Genomic DNA, 20,416 nt, shown 5'->3' on the forward strand with positions numbered 1-20,416 from the left:
TTAAAGAAATGGACAGCACCTACCAGCAAGGAGTACAAGAGTGAAAGTTAATTTCACTCTTCCCCAGGGGTAACTCATGGTGTTGGTGCTCCAGCCTCACTGTGCCCACGCAGCAGGAAACTCAGCCATCTCCAAGGCCAGTTAGCCCAAACACACTAGAGCTGCTCAGTAACACACACACTGAAAGCCAGCTGGTAGCCAAATGCTGGGGAGCTCTTCCCTGATAGCATCTTCTCCCAACGGGCAGCCAAGACTCTGGGAACATGCAGCCTCAACATTACAACCGCTGAGGCTAACGGGGACCCACGAGCAAGGCAGCAGCCCCAGCAGGTAAATCCAAATGCCCTCCCTCCCATTGAGCTGGGCTAAGTCCACCGCTTTTTATGATCAGTTCTATTGTTGTGGCATTCAGAGGCCCCCGTCAGGATCGTGGCCCCTGCCTGCTGGGCGTTGTAAACACCAAAAGCTGCAGTCTTTGCCAAAGACACACAGCAAATGAGTGGGACAGGCCAGAAGATGGAGGATAAGAGTAACAGAAATGAGATCACATGATTCCATAGGCAACTACTCCACAGCTCGATGGTTGCTGACCATTTTAAAGTGTTCTGGATTTGGTTTTTCCAGCTCTCCACGGCTGCCAACTAGCCCACCCCTTGGCTGATTTCTTCCAAGCAACACAGCAGGGCTGGGGCTCTGCTTGAAGCTGCTCTTTTCCAATCCAGACCCACACAAGAAGAGCCAAGAAGCAAAATGCAGCACTGCAGCAGCCGGTTTTATGATGTGAATGCACTTGATTATAACAGAGCCACAAGCACTCTACAAAGACAGGCCTCTCCTTGTGCTGGGGAGAACCTGCCATGTTCATTCCACTTCTACCTGATCCTCACTGATAATTAGACCAAGGCCACTTGGAGCCAAACTAACGTCTCAGTCTGATTACCGATGCGGGCCCCACAAACACGAGTGTCCACAATGTGTCACCCACCTGCTCGTTCTTGTGCTGCGTCATGTGCGATTTGAGCTGGAAATAGGTGTTAAACTTGCTGGGGCAGAACTGGCACTGGTAAGAGCTATCAATCAGGACAACCTGCTTGGCTTCCAGTTTGCCAACCTCACTCTCTTCTGCAGGGGCCATGGCCTGAGGCTGCTGGGGAGAGTTCCTGGAAGCCTGGCTTAAGCCTGGAGAAACGGGCAGAGGCACAGAGAGAAAGACAAATTGAAGCATTCCTGAGGTCAGTTTTTGAACAGCTTTGAAAACTGACTAAGGCCCCAGCCCTCCATTGCCATGTGACACTTAGCTTTGGTCTCTGGGCCAGCCTCCAGTTCCCTTCCTAAGTGCCAATTCTTCCGGCTAGACAATTCAATTCCCCTAGCCTTCCCTTTACAACAGATTATCAAGGGCCCTGATTATTCTGGCTACCCTTCTGTGACTCACTATTCTTACCTGTCATGCTCCCAGCTGTGTTCCAGCTGTCTCATTGAAAAGAGAACTCAACGGGCCCCTGACGATCTACGGCCATATTCATTCCTCCATCAAGATTTGCTCAGTGCAGGAGACGAGAGGCATCAGCTAGCCAGTTACGCATCCCTGATTCACTAGCTGCCTAGCTTCAGTGTACATTAGAGCAGCCCCTACACTTCTGTAACTTATGCCAGCTGGTTATGGCCCTATAGGGCCACATACCCGTTGAGAACTAGCAGAGCTGGGCCCTACCCTCCATGCCAGTGTTCGGGGGAGGTTGGTGTAAACATTGGTTACACCACTGGATGCCAGCTGGGAGCTCCTCCACACCAAGAGAATTCTGGCCTGGCCTGTTAGACGAGACTTCACCACCCTGAGCAGTGCAGAACGGCAAGCCAGAGCACACAGGGTTGCATTAGCTCACATGTCTGATCTGTGCAATAGTCTAATAGATGCTGCTAAATGCTCGGTCTCCAGATAGTGTCAGCACTGGCATTAACTCCAGAGGAAGCTAACATGAGGGATACATGGGTTGGAGGAGCTTTGGGAATGAGGAGTGTTCAGAGATCCTGGGAGTGTCGCTCTGCTTCCTAGTAGGCAATTTCCAAGGGTAGCACACCTGGGTTCTCCTCGTCCTCCTGCTGGTTGGGGTTCAGTGCCATGACCTGCACCGTGATGGAGTTGCGGGAGATGGTGCACCCGAGCCCCGGCGGCCACACCTTATGGGTCTGCATGTGCTTCTTCACGTTGGACTTCTGCGCAAAGGCTCGGCCGCACACGATGCACTGGAACGGCTTCTCACCTGTGTGGCTGCAGGGCAGACCGCAGCACATCAGTGAAGATGCATGACAGGAGGTGGTGGCCTGTAAGCATGGATCACAGGGGGCAGCTGTCCCAGGAGTGAACTGAGAACCTCGCTGCTTGGCAGATTAGCCCCTGGGCATCCCCAGCAAAGGGCTGGGAACCTGATCAACTGGCATCAATGGATTTTGTGGGTGGAGCAGGAAAAACAGGCCTTACATACAGAACACAGAGTTAAAGCCCAGGAGTAGTCTGGGGGTGGGGAGGACCTCTGCAATGAAGTCGGAACACTTATCATCACGTTTTTCTGCACTGCCCCAATAAGGCACTTGACCACCATTGCTTGGCTTAAAATAAAACCCCTTTCTTCTGCTCCAGCATCAGGGGATCCCTTCTTTTCCTCCCACTCTGCTTCCAGACTAGGAAGAGGGGAACCCTGTCCTCTTCTCTCTCTCTTCCCCCCACCCCAAATTACAGGGAGGGAGATCTTTCTGCTCTCTCTTCCTGTTCCAGGCCCAGAAGCCACTTCTGATGCTTGGTGTTCAACATGTGAGGGGCCCCAGGATGGGCTTGGAGTTTAAATGACTCCTGCTAGCTGCCCATCAAGCTTTTAAATCTTTGCTCAGGGGCTGAGACTAGAGCTTTTATCCTTCCTCTTCAGGCATCACTCTGGATTTTCACTCCCAAGGGGCAGCTCTGGAGATGAAGGTGGTTGGGCATCCAGGGAACAGGAACCGTGGATGTTCTCATCAGCTAGTGAGCAAAGAGGACTCCAAAACCAGCTCATACTCAAAAAGTAAAAGATACAGTTACAGCTTACGCCTTCTGTGCAATCAACAGCCCGCCCCATTCGGCCATCCCTGACGCATCTGGGTTAGCATCTCACTGTTACCTTCTGATGTGCTGCTGCAAGTCAAAGTTCTTGGTGAAGGCCTTGTCACAATAAGTGCACTTCAGTTTGGGGGACTTAGGTTTCCCTGAAATAGAAAGAGTGCATAATGGGAATTCGCTACCCCAATTCAATTGCATTCAGGACCAAAGAACATTTGATTGGATATGACTGGCCACAACACAAGAGTTCGTCCCATGGGGCAATAATAGGTGCCAATTCTACTTTTTGTATAGGATTTTTTGTATAGCACAGCAAGAGTACACTGTGTTGTACATTTGCTAACAGAGTCTCAAGAGCTTCCAGTCTAAAAGTGCCATGCAATGGAGACATGATGGTCTAGGGGTTAGAGCAGGAGCTGGCCATAAGGAGACATACCTTCTTGCAGCCCACTGTCATTTTTGGAACGCCTATTTTTGGCGGTTGAGGTGGAATCAAAACTGGCCACGTTTCCTCCGGATGCATTGGTCAAAGGAGCAGGAATATTAGTGCTTTTGGATTTGAAGCCCTGCTTCCCTGGGCTGTACACAGGAGGGGAGGGATACACAGGACTTTCCACACACTGGCTTGGCACCTGGAATAATGCAATCACGAGTGAAAATACATTTGCTAAATCCGTGGAGAAGTTGCCATACTAGATCATTAGTCTGTCTAGTCCAGGGTCCTGCCTAACTGGATCAAACCGGTAATCTGTTTCTCTAACCAAAGGGAGGCTAAACCAATGCACAAAGGGCAGCTCTCAGACTGAACCTTGCCAAGTATTCAGGAGTTATTAGCAAGACTTGGACACCAAAGTATAATCTCTCAAAACAAAGAGCTAGCTATTCCTGATTAGCCCTTGGAACTGTCTCTCTGCTCTCCAGAGCTGATCACCCTCAGCCTGGTCTGGATTCAAACCTGTGACCCTGAAGGTGGAAAGCTCAAGCTCCTGTTACCAACTCCATGAAGATTTCTGAAGGAAGTTCTGCTGTGCAGATTCCAGTTAAACAAACTGACAGTATTATTGGGAAGGCGAAGGGTTTAGTTAGCAAAGCAGACCGAGTCATCAATCTGGAGTAACACAGTTTGAGGCCCTTTCTGAAAAGGCATCTGGAGAAGTTTGGCATGTCGTCTCCTACCGCATACTCCCCAGTCCTGTTTCAAGGTCTCAAGTAACATGGCTGCCACCACTTCCCCTGGGAGACTATTTAACTGCCTGAGGAATCTCACTGTCAGGGTATTTTTTCTGATATTCAGACTAATCTTTCCTGTGCTGAGTTTTGGCGCACTACTCCTAGCTCAATCCCTTTGCAAAGTCTCTGCCTTCCCAGCAGATACCCTTTCCAATACTCACAGGCAGTTATAGGAAATCCCCCCCTTAAACACATCTACATGTGTTCAGCTCTTTTAATCTCTTCTCATAAGTCAATCCCTCCGGTCCCTTAATCGTTCTCGTGTTCTCCCGATTCCCTTCAGCTTGTTGACATCTTTCTGATCATGACTTTCCCGCAGAGGAAATACTCACTGATTACCAGACAACCTAACACATCTTTCCCTCACTAATTTTATGACAAATTGCCTTTCTAATCCAGCTGACTCATGAGCAGCATCTTCTCCCCAACTTGTGAAATGAGCTTGCAGGAGCCTTAAGTGTCGTGTATTGGTCAGAAGGTAGAGCGGCATCTGAGGGATGACCCATGGCCACGCTCTCAATATGAGGCCAGGGACATGGCTTTACCTCTATGGGCGGATAGGGCTGCATCCCCAGCGTCTGTATCTCCACTGTGCCGTTTCCTGCCAGAGGAGCAGGTGCGCTGTACACTTCCACCACCCGGCTGCCGCCAGTGCTGGGCTGTCCCAGTGCTCCCAGGGTCTGAGCGGGAGGAGGTGGGGGCTGAGGTGGAGGAGGAGGTGGGGGTGGCGGTGGAGGAGGGGGCTGGGAAAGGTACCCAGCTCCAGTGTGCATACTCAAACTGCTCTGAAAACCGGAACAAGAGACAGACAGAGAAGACATTGAAAATGCAGCACAGGTCCGGAGTTGCAGAAGCCTCATTCATGACATCATTCATAATTCACTGTCAGATCAGCAAACAAAGCGAACTCTGGGCAAAATGCCCTTTTTGACACAGATGTGGGCACCTTACTGAATACAGTATCTAGTTTCTAAGGAAGGAATGAGCAATCCAACAACCACCTATATACCGTGCAGGGGTCAGACTGAGAGGGTATGCAGCAGCTCAGTGTTCTGCCACTTTTCCCTGTTGATGGTCATCTTGTGCTCTAGAATCCAAGCACTGGCTTCATTTTCTTTGTAGTCCTTCTGGGTACAAGGAAACCCCTCAGAATGCGAAGAGGGTAACCAGTGCAGGGACACCTGCCCAAGCCTGCAGACAGCATTAAACAACAGCTCCGAGGGAGGCGTCCCATTGATCTCCCTGGTCGTTACATGGATGGTCCCTGATGATTACACGGTAACGTGCACATTATTTCACGGGGGATCATAGCACACAAGAAAGAAGCAGGGATGACTGTATTATGAAGAGCAGCACAATCTGCTGCGAGAGGCAGTGTGAGTGAGCAGATCTTGGCATAGGCCCATCACTTGTTGTTTTCCAACCTGACCTCTGCTGTTGTTTTTGAGAAGGTGCCCAGGCACCAACATCAAACCAGCTCTCTGAACTGTGCAGGTGGCGCTGCTAGCCAGAATTCTCGGCTCCATCTGCTATTCAGCCAGGGACTCAGTCTGTTTGGAAAATGCACTCCCCTTACCTGCACGGAGGGCTGCACCGTGGGCATTGGTTGGTCCAGGGATGTAAAAGCTGACATGGCTGACATCAGTACCTCATCACTGACTAAGATATTCCCCTGCACGAGCGTCTGGATCAGCGGAGATGGAGGAACCGTGATGTATGTGGAAATTTGCTGAAAGAATGGGAAAAAAAAGTGGTGGGGCTCAACATCAGAACAAGAGAAATAATCTCTGAAATGCCCAGGAAAGGAACGAGGATGTGCTCTTTACTAAACCGATGAGTCTCTGCTACCTCCAGCTCTCCTCAGTCGACTGGCCACACTAGAGATCTACTGGTTGCTACTGTTTGTCTCTTCGCCTATGGGTCTACCCTGCCATCGGGAACCACACTGGCACTGTTCAGAAAAATGAGAGCTAGACCTGCCACTGTTCAGAAAAACGAGAGCTAGACCTTCCAACACTCTAGTTCAAAAGGAACTATTTTGGGGCAGTTCTCTGGCCTGTGCGATACAGGAGATCAGACTAGATGATCACAGTGGTACCTTCAGGCCTCAGAATCTACGAACGAATCAATCCTGGGAGACCTAATGGCTCAGGGGATTGGAGATGGGATAGGGAGCTGGCTATGGGTTTACAGTTCAAACCATGATGGTTATTAAAGGTGAACTGAGGAACAAATTGCATTAAGACCTTCAGCGGAATGCTCTGACTAACCAGGTGACGTGGTGAAATCAGAAAGGCCAGGGACGAGATGGCCAGGAAGACTGTACTTCCTTCTCACCCCTAGAGGTGGTCCCACCAGGTCACAATTGAGGTACATTGGGGGCGACAGCATGGGGGGAAGATTTTGCTCACACCGTCCCTGTTCTGTGGTTACGGTGAGAACTGATGCCTCCACAGTCGACAGCACCTTTCCCCAGGGCTAGATTCACTTTAAGGGTGGAAAAAACACATTTTTTTTTATTACTGGAGAATTCCATCTTTTTGGTTGATTTGAGAGCAGAAAGTATGCCGTGTGTATGAGGGGATACAGGAGCACTGTGGCAGAAGAACAGCTGCATGGATTCAATTCCGGCAAAAGGTAGGTTTGGGGTAGGGGGAAGATGTTTGGTTTTTTTAATTCCAGCAATTTTTGTTTTTTTTAATTCTCCCCACACATGGCACACTGGGATATACGGAGTCGTGCGTGGAGACTGGGCGCTGAAGGAACTAGGAGGCAGATCCAGGGATGAGGATGCCACATCCAGCACCCTCTCTCTATGTATGGGAGCTAGATGTAGCTACAGGGTGGGAGTGAGGCCCACCCCCACATATGGAAAGCGGCAGCCAGTCATGTAGGAAGCAGCAGGCCAGACAGACCCACAATACTAGCACCCCGAGCTAGAACTAGAGTCCTACAACAAAAGGAATCCTAGAAAAATGAATCCTAGAAAAAGTGGAAACATGGATGAATGGCTAATGAAGAGAACAAAGGAATGGCAGGGAAAAAAATCAGAAAGGCTAAGGCACAAGGGACATGAAAGGAATAAAAAGAAGTTCTTTAAATATATTAGGAGCAAGAGAAAGATGAAGGAAAGTGTAAGTCCTTTACTTATGAGGAAGGAGAGCTAAAACTAATGAGGTCAAGAAGGCTGAGGTTTTTAATGTCATTTTGCTTCAGTCTTCATTAAAAAGGTTAATGGTGACCAGATACACAATTAATAATAAAAACAAGGGAGAAGGAATACAAGCCAAAATAGGGAAAGAACAGTTTAAAGAATATTTAGATAAGTTAGATTTATTCAAGTCAGCAAGGCCTGATTAAATTCATTATAGGGTACTTAAGAAACTCGCTGAAGCAATCTCAGAACCATTAACAATATTCTTTGAGAACTCTGGGAGGATGGGTGAGGTCTCAGAGGTCTGGAAAAGGACAAACATAGTAGCTATCTTTAAAAAGGGGAACAAAGAGGACCCTGGAAGTTATAGACCAGTCAACCTAACTTCAATACCAGGAAAGATACTGGAACAAATGATTAAACAATCAGTTTGTAGGCACCTAGAGAATAATAGGGTTATAAGAAATAGCCAGCATGGAGTCGTCAAGAACAAATCATACCAACCAATGTAATTCCCTTCTTTGACAGGGTTACTGGCCTAGTGGATAGGAGGGAAGCAGTAGACGTGATATATCTTAATTTTAGTAAGGCTTTTGACAAGCTCCACGTGACATAAGCAAACTAGGGAAATGTGATCTAGATGAATTTACTATAAGGTAGGTGCAAAACTGGCTGAAAGAGCAGTTATCAATGGTTTGCTGTCAAACTGGGAGGGCATATCTGGTGGGGTCCCCACTGGGATCAGTCTTGGGTCCAGTACTATTCAATATTTTCATTAATGACTTGGACATTGAAGTGGAGAGTATGCTTATAAAATTTGTGGATGACACCCAGCTGGGAGGGGCTGCAAGTACTTTGGAGAACAGAATGAGAATTCAAAAGGAGTTGGATAAATCAGGGAATTGGTCTGAAAATCAGAAAGATGAAATTAAATAAAGACACATGCAAAGTACTACACTTAGGAAGGAAAAATCAAATACACAGTTACAAAATGGGGAGTAACTGACTTGGTGGTCATAATGCTGAAAAGGGTCTGGAGGTTATGGTGGATCACACATTCAATATGAGTCAACAATGTGATAAAGTTGCTAAAAAGGCTAATATTCTGGGGTATGTAAGGCTCGGGAGGTAACTGTCTGGCTCTACTTGGCTCTGGTGAGACCTCATCTGGAGTACTGTGTCAAATTCTGGGTGCCACACTTTAGGAAGATGTGGACAAATTGGAGAGAGTCCAGAGGAGAGCAACGAGACCCATAAAAGGTTTAGAAAACCTGACCTATGAGGAAAGGTTAAAAAAATTGGGCATTTTTAGTCCTGAGAAAAGAAGACAGAGGGGGGGACTTGGAGAGTTGAACTAGATGACCTCCTGAGGTCCCTTCCAACCCTGATATTCTATGACTTGATAACAGTCCTCAAATACGTTAAGGGCAGATATAAATAGGACTGTGCTCAATTGTTCTCCATGTGCACTGAAGGTAGGACAAGAAGTAATAGGCTTAATCTGCAGCAAGGGAGCTTTAAGCTAGATAATAGAAACAACGGTCTAACTAGAAGGGCACTTAAGCTCTGGAATAGGCTTCTCAGGGAGGTTGTGAAATCCCCATTGTTGGAGGTTTTTAAGAACAGGTGGGACAAACACCTGTCAGGGATGTTCTAGGTTTACTTGGTCCAGCCTTAGTGCAGCGGGCTGCACTTGGTGACCTCTCAAGGACCCTTCCAGCCCTACCTTTCTGTGATTCTATAATAAAAGATTAAACTCTTTATTGACCCGCTGTTCAAGAGCAGTGACACATCTGTTCTGAAGGAAAGCCTATAGTAAAGGGATTATATGGACTTTTCGAATAGATTCCAAGAGATAAGAACAAGGTGGGTCGAACCCGGCCTCCCTAGGGTGAGATCACTAGCCAGGTGTAACTGGATTCAGTAAACGTTCACCCCTGGGTTCTCTTGCCCTCAAAGTCAGTGGCGCAGAGACCCCCAAGCATGCCGTGTAGCTACCTGCCGATTGGCACTCTGAGCCTGCTGCACAGATGTGATGGACGGAGTGTACACGCTGTTGGTAGCCAACGAGACAGTGGCCAGTGAGGGGGTGTTTCCTTGGCATTGCTCCCTCTTGTGGGTCATGAACGCCGGCAGTGAGTTGAATTGCTTCTTACACTTCCCACACAGAAACACGTCCTCGTCATCTGCAATCAGAAGGGAACGGATCATTGATCTGGCTTCAGGATCCTTCTCCTCCTCAGACTATGGAGCTACCTTCAACTACGGTTAGGGTCGGAAAAGGGACGATACAATTTGGTGCCTTCCTGCTGTCATAGCTAGGGGAGGGGTGAGCTGAATTCTATTTTGCCTTGTGCAGCTTCAGCTATTTTGTCAGCTGAGCTCTAGCTGCAGAATGTCCTGCTGAGGATGAGAAACAAATAACTGAACTTTGCATTCCTCTAGCTCCTTCCGAGTACGTCAAAAAGGCTCACATGGATCAGCCTGGGCTGTCTTTAGACAGAACAATCAGCCGCAGTGCATGGAGGCGGGAGAGACTGATTACACAGCGTTCACTTGTGTGTGTTTGGGGAAAGGTCACAGAATAATTCTGCATCTTCCAAGTGAGCCCTGATAAAATGCTGTCTGGCCTACGCCTTCCGGTTTTGGGGAGAGCAGCTCTGGAGCCCAGTGTTGCTGATAAAGGGCTGAAGTGAAAAGCCAGACTTTCATAGGCATTTAAGCCAGCAACTACCCTGCTTGCTCACCTAAATTAGCTACACAATGATTTGTCCCCAAATAACTGAGCAACCTGAGTGTTCATTGCAGCAAGGGGTTTGTGACATACAGAAAGTGCCCCTCCCTTCATGCCTTTACTGAGGTACATGGCCTGGACCTGCTGCTGAGACCAAACGTGACCCACCCTCTCTTCCTCCGGTCACCCGCACCAAGTCTGTGACAGGCAGCACACAGCATGTTCTGTCGGGTCCCTCTCTCCCCTTATGTTCTGCCTTGTTTCGCTAAACTGACCATGAGCCCTTAGGAATTAGCACATAGCAGTGACTCTCCACCAACCGTCTGCGGACAACTGTTCTGCCATACCATTTCTGATGGCCACTGGGAGAGAGGGCACAGCAGGAAAGGCAGCCCACAAGAGTCTCTTTCTACTTGCACATGCAAGGAAGAGAGGGGCTCACCCATGGACTGGATGGTGGTGGAGGTGTTGACATTTTGACCGGATGGATCTGTCACTGCTCCTTGACCATCTAGCAGGGACTGAACAGCCAGCACTGTCTGATTATCCATTCCTAAAAGAGAAACAGAAGCAAGCGTTAGAAGGAAAGCACAGCCCTACCTTGGGACATCCAAGCAGGCCCTCCGGGACAAGAACTGGTTCACTGAGTCTGAAATCTCACTCTGCACCATCTGAACGTATCCTACAGTAAACACAACTTAAACGAGTAACACTGAAAAGTGGCTCCCTCTCAGGGGCCCCATGTCTCCCGCTTAGCTCTTCTTCCTTCACTGAGCTGCCGCTCCCCCCTACCCCGCCACCTAGTCTATGTGCTAGTTATCCTAAGAGAGAAACCAGATCCTAAGAGCAGAAAGCCAGTTCATCTTTCTTTATATGGTCATGGGAGGAGTGGGTAAGAAGAGGCAAAAGAAGATCTGACAGCTGAAGGAGAGAGCTGGTTTTTGGGGAAGCTATTCCCAGGGAGGGAGAAGAGTTTTAGCTGCAGAAGGGGGTCTGATCAGTGGCACGTGCCACTTGGAGGTGCAGGAACATTTGGAATTTCATAGATTTTAAGCTCAGACTAGTTTAAGGTCACTATGTCACACAGAGGGTAACTCAGGCTGGTACAGTTACTCACAAGCCATGTGGTGCAGTGGCTGAGACTTGGGGTTTGTTGTGTTAAGAGACCTGAGCTCTGGCCCTGCAGTGAGCTTGCATAAACTCTCTGCTAACAAATTTTTAAAAAGGGAAGGAATGTGCAGCAGTTCTTCCCTGTCTTCTGGGTCAAGGTTCATGGCTCGAGTCAATAATAAGGGTAGGGAATTGAAACAGCACTTAGAAGAGGTAAGATTTGAACTTGTGGTCTCTGCTTTGCCAGCTCAAGGAACTTTCCCTTAAGCTACAGCAACATTTATAAAGAATCCCTCAGTTAGTGTCTTTCTCATTTTAGCGTTCCCCAGAAGCCAGTGACGGCATTCACACTGAGGCAGATTTGCCATTCAATTAAAAATTGGCAGGTTCACCTTAGCACAAATATTTTTTTCCATTGCAGCTACAATGTTATTTAAAAACTCTGTAGACAACCACTAATGATGTATAACTGATACTCTAGGAACAAAAAGCAGCCAAAGGACAGCTCCCAGAGCGGTTTAGATTTCTTGTAAAAGGGGTGAAGTCACTGCCCAAAAGGGTGTGATTCAATTCATTTTTCATCAAACCATGAAAAATTCGAACAGTACTCAGTTTATATTCTGTGTTTTGGCTTTTTGCCATTTCCATGAGATTTTTACAAACTAAAGGTTTAAAGCTCCTGTTAATACTGAACCCTAACGCAGTCTTAACTATGGTGATGCTACTGCTGCACCACAATAAAAAAGAGCAAATAATCTTACAAGGAAAAATCATTTTCAAGCAGTACAGCTAACGGGCAGATCCTGATGAGAAGCCAATTAGTAAATAGCATGAGGAGAGGCTTGAAAATCCTGCAACTGATTGCAAAGACATAAGGAATCATCACAGAGAAGCTGCGCTGCATTCCTCCTACGGATCCTCTCCACGCCAGGGTTTAGGGCAGGAAGCGAAGAATATCATGTGCAACAGAAGCTGCAAGGGGAGTATTTAGATCTGCACGATATAACTTCTCCAGGTCTGCCGCGGTGACATCCCGGGTGCCAAGGGGCCTCCACAAGGGAGAGAGAGGGACTCTCACCAACTGCACACATACACAGTACTTTAAAGATTAGCTAAGAACTCACTACTCCTGTATCACCCACATGGAGCTAGTTAATATACTCAAGTAACAGAACCATCAAGATGCCTTAACTGAGTAACATGATCAGTCTGCCTGTGACCCATTCGATTTCTCCCCTTCCTTTCCTTTTATTAAACTTCCTTGTTGTGTCTCATTTGAACCTATGGCTCCATCTTACACACATTTACTGCCAAGCATAGGACTCACTCTTGGGGGTAGCTCCATTGACATCAATGGGATTACTCCCAGTCCCAAGCACTACATTCAGTGACACGTGCAGGACTGGGACCTTATATCATAAGCTCTGCAGAGGAGGGGCTGTTTCTTGTGTCTGTAAAGTACCCATCACACTTCATAGCACTGCAACAAATAACAATATATCTAATAACAACCCCTAATGGAAGCTTGGGGGTGTTCTTTCTAAACAATTATTTTAACTGTTAAATAGGAGATGAGATCATCCATTTTGTAGCCCTTGTCCCAGAAATTGATTTTGAGGCATGGTCTGTTTTATTCATCACATTCCCATCAGGAAGCAGATAGGAGTCCCAGAAGTTCTGCCACCATTCTGTATCTGTAATGAGATATGGTCTCTCTTCCTCATTTCCCCTTCTAAAAAGCCAGCTTGTAGGGAGCAGCATGGCAACCCCCAGAATCCCAGTACTGTTGCTGTATGTGGGTAGGCGGAATGTAGGGTGAAGAATCTCCTACACCTGCTGGGCAGACAGCACAGCTGGAGGCCGGGCAATTTGCTTCAGAAGTACCCCTATGAATAAAGGTGAGAAGGGTGGGTGCAGCGCCTTCCCCTCCCCCACTCCTCAATCGAGGAGCATATCTATAAGTAAGCCTATGATTTAGTCACAGAGGTAGCGGAAGTCACGGAATCCGTGACATCAGCAGTGGGAAGCTGCAGGGTTCCCCGCCACCCAGGGGGCCAAGAGGTGCAGGGTACCCCCAAGCTCCTGGGCACCATGGGCCCTTGGAGCTGCAGGTACCCCACAGCCCCCAGTTGCTGCAGGCGGCTCCTAGCCTCTCTGCAGCTGCCCTGCTTCAGGCAGTGTGGAACTCCGCAGATCCCAATATTGTCCCAGACATTTTTAGTAAAAGTCACAGCCAGGTCACGGCTTCCCTGAATTTTCCTTTTTTTGCCCGTGACCTGGCTGTGACTTTTACTAAAAATATCTGTGACAAAATCTTAGCCTTATCTATAAGTCATTGTGTCAGCTGCACCTCTTCTCATCAGTGGCAGATGCTGCATACTCTCCTCCTCTTATCAGATTCACATAGGAGGGAAGACTATGAGAACAGCTTGGCTCTGCAACTCCAGGGAAGGGAGGGGAGAGCAGCTGTTATGCAATTCATGCTCCTTTACAAACCCACCATGCGTTCTTTTCCATACTGTAGGGAACTGAATATTGCAGGAGAATGCAAGTTTTGTTTTATTTCAAGAGAAACCAATATTTTAAAATACACGCACATATTTACAATTATTCCCCTGCAGCATTTGCAAGGGCAACACTGCAAACTCCTGCTAGTGCATCAGAACCAGAGTGTGAAACTTACAAGTCTATTGCAATGTCCAAGTGGAAATAAGCAAGCAGCAGGAATAGTGAGAAGAGAATTGGACACCTAGAATTCTATTTTAAGAGTTTATGTTAATAATTAAAACACCTTAAATTACTGAAGCTCAAAAATTTTAAAAACCTAATTCCTGTCTTAATATTCATGCCAGGAATGCCAAGATCAGGCTGTGAGGGGGGCCAGACTACATTTTTAATAGGGTTGTCGATTAATCGCAGTTAACTCACACGATTAACTCAAAAAAATTAATAGTGATTTAAAAAATAAATCACAGTTTTAATCGCACTGTCAAACAATAGAATACCAATTGACATTTATTAAATATTTGTGGATGTTTTTCTACATTTTCAATTATATTAATTTCAATTACAAAGCAGAATAAAAGTGTACATTGCACACTTTATATTATTTTATTACAACTATTTGCACTGTAAAAATGATAAACAAAAAACATTTTTCAATTCACCTCATGCAAGTACAGTAGTGCGATCTCTTTATTGTGAAAGTGCAACTTACAAATGTAGATTTTTTTTTTGTTACATAACTGCACTCAAAAACAAAACAGTGTAAAACTTTAGAGCCTACAAGTCCACTCAGTCCAACTTCTTGTTCAGCCAATCGCTAAGACAAACAAGTTTGTTTATATTTACAGGAGATAATGCTGCCCGCTCCTGATTTACGTCACCTGAAAGCAAGAACAGGTGTTCGCATGGCACTTCTGTAGCTAGTATTGCTAGTTATTTACATGCCAGATATACTAAACATTTGTATGCCCCTTTGTGCTCCAGCCACCATTCCAGAGGACATGCTTCCATGCTGATGACGCTTGTTAAATAAATAATGCGTTAATTAAATGTGTGACAATTCTTTGGGGGAGAATTGTATGTCTCCTGCTCTGTGTTTTACCGGCATTCTGCCATATATTTTATGTTATAGCAGTCTCGGAGATGACCCAGCACATGTTGTTCATTTTAAGAACATTTTCACTGCAGATTTGACAAAATGCAAAAAAGGTACCAATGTGAGATTTCTGAAGATAGCTACAGCACTCGACCCAAGGTTTAAGAATATGAAGTGCCTTCCAAAATCTGAGAGGGATGAGGTGTGGAGCATGCTTTCAGAAAGCTTAAAAGAGCAACACTCTGATGTGGAAACTATAGAACCCGAACCACCAAAAAGAGAATCAACCTTCTGCTGGTGGCATCTGACTCAGATGATGAAAATGAACATGCATCAGTCTGCATTGCTTTGGATCGTTATCAACCAGAACCTGTCATCAGCATAGACGCATTGAAGCATGAAGGGACATACGAATCTTTAGCACATCTGGCACGTAAATATCTTGCAACACTGGCTACAACAGTGCCATGCGAATGCCTGTTCTCACTTTCAGGTGACGTAAATCAGAAGAGAGTAACATTATTATCCTGCAAATGTGAACAAATTTGTTTGTCTGAGCGATTGGCTGAACAAGAAGTAGGACTGAGTGGACTTGTAGATTCTAAAGTTTTACATTGTTTTATTTTTGAGTGCAGGTTTTTTTGTACATAATTCTACATTTGTAAGTTCAACTTTCATGATCAAGAGATTGCACTACCGTACTTGTACCAGGCGAATTGAAAAATATTATTTGTTTTTTACAGTGCAAATATTTGTAACAAAAATATAAACTGAGCACTTTGTATTGTGTGTTGTAATTGAAATTAATGTATTTGAAAATGTAGAAAACATCCAAATATATTTAAATAAATGGTATTCTATTATTGTTTAACAGGGTGCGTGATTAAATTTTTTAATTGCTTGACAGACCTAATTTTTAATGATAGTGTGTGGCCGGATCTTCTGGGTTAGAGCCACATAATACCCTTGATCCCAGAGAAAACAGAAGGAGGCTTGAGCAGAGATCAAGAGTAGAATATTGACTACAATAATATTAAAGTTGCAATTAGCATCATTCAGTGGGAAAAGTGATGCAAGACAATTTTAGGACCCCCACCATTTTGCTCCTCATTAATCTGATCTTTTGCCCATGGAGTTACTAGTTACGCAAATATAATTGCTGTAATTTCACAAATTAGGTACACAATTGCCTAAATTATCTGAAAATCTGAAAATTTAATCAATAATCTTAAGAATTAATACCCATTTGAGATGGTTGGGGCAGTTCACATATCAGCCTGAAACAACTCTGTCTGCTGACTGAGGAAGACAACATTGCATCCATTTTGCATAAATGATAGTCAGGTTTGGAAGATTTTCTTCACAATCATAAGCGCTAAAAGCCCCATTTTTTCTTTAATGAAAGTTTGCTTTCTGCAGAATCTGAATCTGTTCATTAGGGCCAGATAAATGCAGTAAATGAATTGGATCCTGAGCCCAGTGGGAGACCACTGATTTTGATTTTTGTTTACCTCTTGGATTTCTCTTGGCTTGGACATTGAAACAGGACTGGTCTATTTCTCTTTTGCCTTGCCAGTTTCACGTTCTGAGTCTCATGGACTATTCATTTTGTGTGTAATGCCAGCACTGAGCTAAGTGCTTTCCTAACAGATGTGAAGGTACATCTTTGCCCCAAGGTTGAAAGCCACTGTTCTAGACTACTGTACCCCTTTTAGGAGTCTGATTTGTCTTGCATACCCCAAGTTTTACCTCACTTTAAAAACTACTTGCTTACAAAATCAGACATAATGCAGAAGTGTCACAGCACGCTATTACAGAAAAAATGCTTACTTTCTCATTTTTACCAGATAATTATAAAATAAATCAATTGGAATACAAATATTGGGCTGTACTCACATTTCAGTGTATAGGTCATGGAACAGTACAAACAAGTCGTATGAAATTTTAGTTTGTACTCACTGCTCTTGTGCTTTTTATGTAGCCTGTTGTAAAACTAGGCAAATATCTAAACAAGTTGATGTACCCCCAGAAGACCACTGTGTACCCCCAGGGCTACGAGTACCCTTGGCTGAGAACTACTGGAATAGATTATCAGAATGGTCCTTCTGGCCTTGAATCTATTAGCTACCGCATCCATCCGTTACCAACCTGATCCACACTGCCACTTACAGCACATAATGAACCAATGTCACAGAGTGCTTATTGAAAGATCCACATTTATTACTGAGGAGCTGAAAGGGAACTGGCTCCCAGCCCTACAGGGAAAGGGGAAGTGCATCTCCAGGGAGTAAGGCCTGCTCTCTGAGCTCTGGGGGTTCTCTTAGGAAGAGAGGATGGGGTGAGGTCTCATTGGAGACAGCAACTCCCCAGAGGAGGGGGCTGGGTCAATCAGTAAGAGGGGCAGGAGGAGTTCCCTGGGTCCTGCAGGCTCAGGAAGGGGGACTTCGGGATGTGTGGGGGGATCTCCTTAGGACATACAGGAGCTGGGTCTCCCAGAATGGAAAGGGGTCTCCCTGGCCCTTGGGGCTGGGTTATCCCAGGAGAGGAAAGGGTATTCCTAGCCCTGGAGTCTCCCAGGAAGGGACATGGGCGGGCGGGAGTTCCCCAGGGAGGCACTGCTCTTGGTGGGCCGGGTCTCTGTGCGGGTTCCCAGAGGGGCATTGCCCCAGGTGGGCCAGGTCTCTCTAAGGGGTTTCCCAGGGTGGGGGGCTCCCTGGGGAGCACTGCTCCAGGCAGGCTGGGTCTCCTGAGAGGGTCTGGGGGCACTGCACCACACAGTCTGGATCTCTGGAGGGGGTTCCCCAGGGGGTGGGCACTGTACAAGGCCAGATCTCTAGGGGGGTTTGCAGGAGATTGGGGGGGTCTCCCAGGTGGCCCAGGTCTTGGGGGGGTTCCCCTAGGATGGGGGGGCACTGCTCCAGGCAGGCCAGATCTATGGACGAGTTCCCCAGGAGTGGGGCGGGGCACTGCTCTGGACGACTCCCCGGTGGAGATGGGGGGGGCACTGCTCCGGACGGCTCCCCGGTGGAGATGGGGGGGGCACTGCTCCGGACGGCTCCCCGGGGGAGATGGGGGGGGCACTGCTCCCGGCTGGCCGGGTCTATGGCGAGGGGGTCCCCACAGAGGTGGGGGGGGCACTGCTCCGGACGGCTCCCCCGGGGAGATGGGGGGGGCACTGCTCCCGGCTGGCCGGGTCTATGGCGAGGGGGTCCCCAATGGGGGGGGGCACTGCTCCGGGCGGCTCCCCCGGGGATGAGGGTGACACTGCTCCGGGCGGCTGCAGCGGGAGGGTGGCGCAGCCTCCTGCCTCTGTGCGCGGCTGTTCCAGGAACCCTCCCCCGGGCGGCCGGGCTGCCTGGGGCGGCCCCGCGGCCGCCGAGCCCCTGTGCAGCGGAGGGAGGGGAGGCGCCCGGCGCGGAAGAGCCGCGGCCCTGCCTGACGCTGCGGCGCCCCCGGGAGGTGCCGTATGGGCCCCGCGCCCCGCCCGACCCGGCCTTGCAGCCCGCTACCTTCCAGCGCCTCGAATATCGCCTGCGCCATCTTGGAGCCGCGGCGGCCGGGCCCGAGCCGCCTGAACGGGCATTGTGGGAAGGGATTGGAGGCGCCGGGCCGGCCGCCAGGGGGAGCCCCGCGCCGGGGTCTGCAGGGGGTGGGCGGTGGAGCAGGAAATGGGGGGTAAAACCGCTGCGGGGGATCAGGGGTGCCCCTGTGGGGGGGGGGGGGTGAAGCGCCTATGGGAATGGGGTGCCCAGATGTGGAGCAAAGGCCCTACGGGGAGGGGGATGCCTGTCGGGAATAAAGCCCTTGTGGGGGTACTAGAGTATCCGTATGCGAGTAAACACCCCGTGGAGGGAAGTCACTGCCGACAGGGCCGCTGAGCCGGCCAGGTGCAAGGGCGAGGCGCTGGCATTTCACCTGAGGACGGCCACAGAACTGCCCGAGACGTGACCGGCCTGGACCGTGCAGCACCATTGAGTCAGACCGCCGAGCACGGAGCGGGGCGAGCCCCGGGGGCCGCTTTGCAACGGTGGTTACAAGAGGGAACATCCACATCAGAGCGCTGAAAGGCTCCAGAATCGTAGCCCTGTAAAAGGCAGTTGCTTGGCAGAATGAAAACCCAGTGGTTCATGCTGAGAATGGTACCTTGGTAGGAATTGGAGCCACATACACTCACAGGGGTGCAAATAACCTTGTGGCCATTTCCTCATCCCCCAAAGTTGGTTTAAGATTTCTTGACAAAGTATACGATGCCAGCAACGCAGGCCTGAATCCTAACCTGACGCGTTGAAATTGGTTTATTCATCTTGCCAATAGCTGGTGTCCTATTCTAACTATGGAGGCCCGGGTTACAACTCCATAGTTAAAGCTGAGTAAAGTAAGGGATTCACATTCTTTGTTGTGTGTGTAAAAACAAAGAATCTCTCCTCCCCAGGCTCACAGCACTCTTTAAGAATGAATTTGCTGAGAATGTACATATGAGTCTGTGAATTCGTTTGAGTTATAATTCATTAGAAACTTGGTTCTTTAAGAAATCTAGCATCTCATCAGTATTTTCTTTGGGTCAGAATTTTAAAGGTATTTAGGTGCCTAAAAATGCAGATAGGCATTTAGTGGGATTTTTTCAAAAGCACCCAGAGATCGAACTCCCAAAATCAATGGGAGTAAGACCCCCTAGGTACCTTTGAAAATCCCACTAGGTGCCTATCTGCATCTTTAGGCACCTAAATACCTTTTAAAAAACGGCCCTTTGTCTTGAACGATCTTAAAAATGGAATAACAGACTTCAAAGGTTCCATATGGTTAAACGTAACAGATCTTGTGCATAGGCTATATTTGAGGAAATTAGGATATAAATAGGCTAAGGGTGGGATCCACAAATGTATTTAAATGCCCGAGTCCTGCTTTTAGGCACCACTGCAATCCACAGAACTCCCACTCATTACTCTCTAACCCTGTAGGTACTTAAATTTGCTCAGCGCCTCTGTTTTTGCAGTAAAAATCCCTAGATACAGATGTTTCAGCGTCTGAGCATGCACACTGCAGCCCCATTCTAGAGATCCCACCCTAAGTGATTAGCAATTGTATCTAATTACTATAATTGTATTGGCTACAGACAAGCTCAAGACAATAACTCAGGTAATTTTTAATTGGAGTCACTGTGATAGCCTATATAGTTCAACCTCCCCTCCTCTACAGGCAATTGACATTCAACAAGTCTATTGGTTGTAATGACTCAGTCGAGTTAGACTGGACATGTGTATCAAAAGTTCTCGTTGGTAGATTAAGACTCAGCTTCTATGGCTGCAAACTAGCTTGGGTGTCAGTGCTTGAAATAATAACTACTGTGCCCTCTAGTGATAGCGCAAAGGGAACTACAACCACCAAAGAGCATTAATCATAATTGTGGTTACTGCATCATATCACTACAGGGCAGAGCTAAGGTTGTTTGGGTGTCTTAACTGTCTATTTCTTATCTTAGCACATTTGGGTTTC

At 47.5% G+C, this 20,416-nt stretch overlaps 1 protein-coding gene across 1 annotated transcript in view; it reads right to left on the reverse strand.

The window, feature by feature from the left end:
- Positions 1 to 18,507, reverse strand: part of ZNF341 (zinc finger protein 341) — a 28,473-nt gene extending 9,966 nt beyond the window's left edge. The window contains exons 1-9 of the mRNA XM_074969777.1: positions 18,433 to 18,507; positions 10,655 to 10,765; positions 9,477 to 9,664; positions 5,901 to 6,053; positions 4,870 to 5,109; positions 3,531 to 3,726; positions 3,156 to 3,240; positions 2,082 to 2,272; positions 986 to 1,179 (exon numbers count right to left, since the gene is read on the reverse strand). Coding sequence (XP_074825878.1) covers positions 986 to 1,179; positions 2,082 to 2,272; positions 3,156 to 3,240; positions 3,531 to 3,726; positions 4,870 to 5,109; positions 5,901 to 6,053; positions 9,477 to 9,664; positions 10,655 to 10,765; positions 18,433 to 18,463 — 1,389 coding nt within the window. The 5' untranslated portion in view covers positions 18,464 to 18,507. The remainder of the gene's footprint in view (positions 1 to 985; positions 1,180 to 2,081; positions 2,273 to 3,155; positions 3,241 to 3,530; positions 3,727 to 4,869; positions 5,110 to 5,900; positions 6,054 to 9,476; positions 9,665 to 10,654; positions 10,766 to 18,432) is intronic.
- Positions 18,508 to 20,416: the final 1,909 nt, after the last annotated feature.

The sequence above is a fragment of the Natator depressus genome, chromosome 13 (genome assembly GCF_965152275.1).
Source record: "Natator depressus isolate rNatDep1 chromosome 13, rNatDep2.hap1, whole genome shotgun sequence".
In the NCBI taxonomy this organism is placed as follows: domain Eukaryota; kingdom Metazoa; phylum Chordata; order Testudines; family Cheloniidae; genus Natator; species Natator depressus.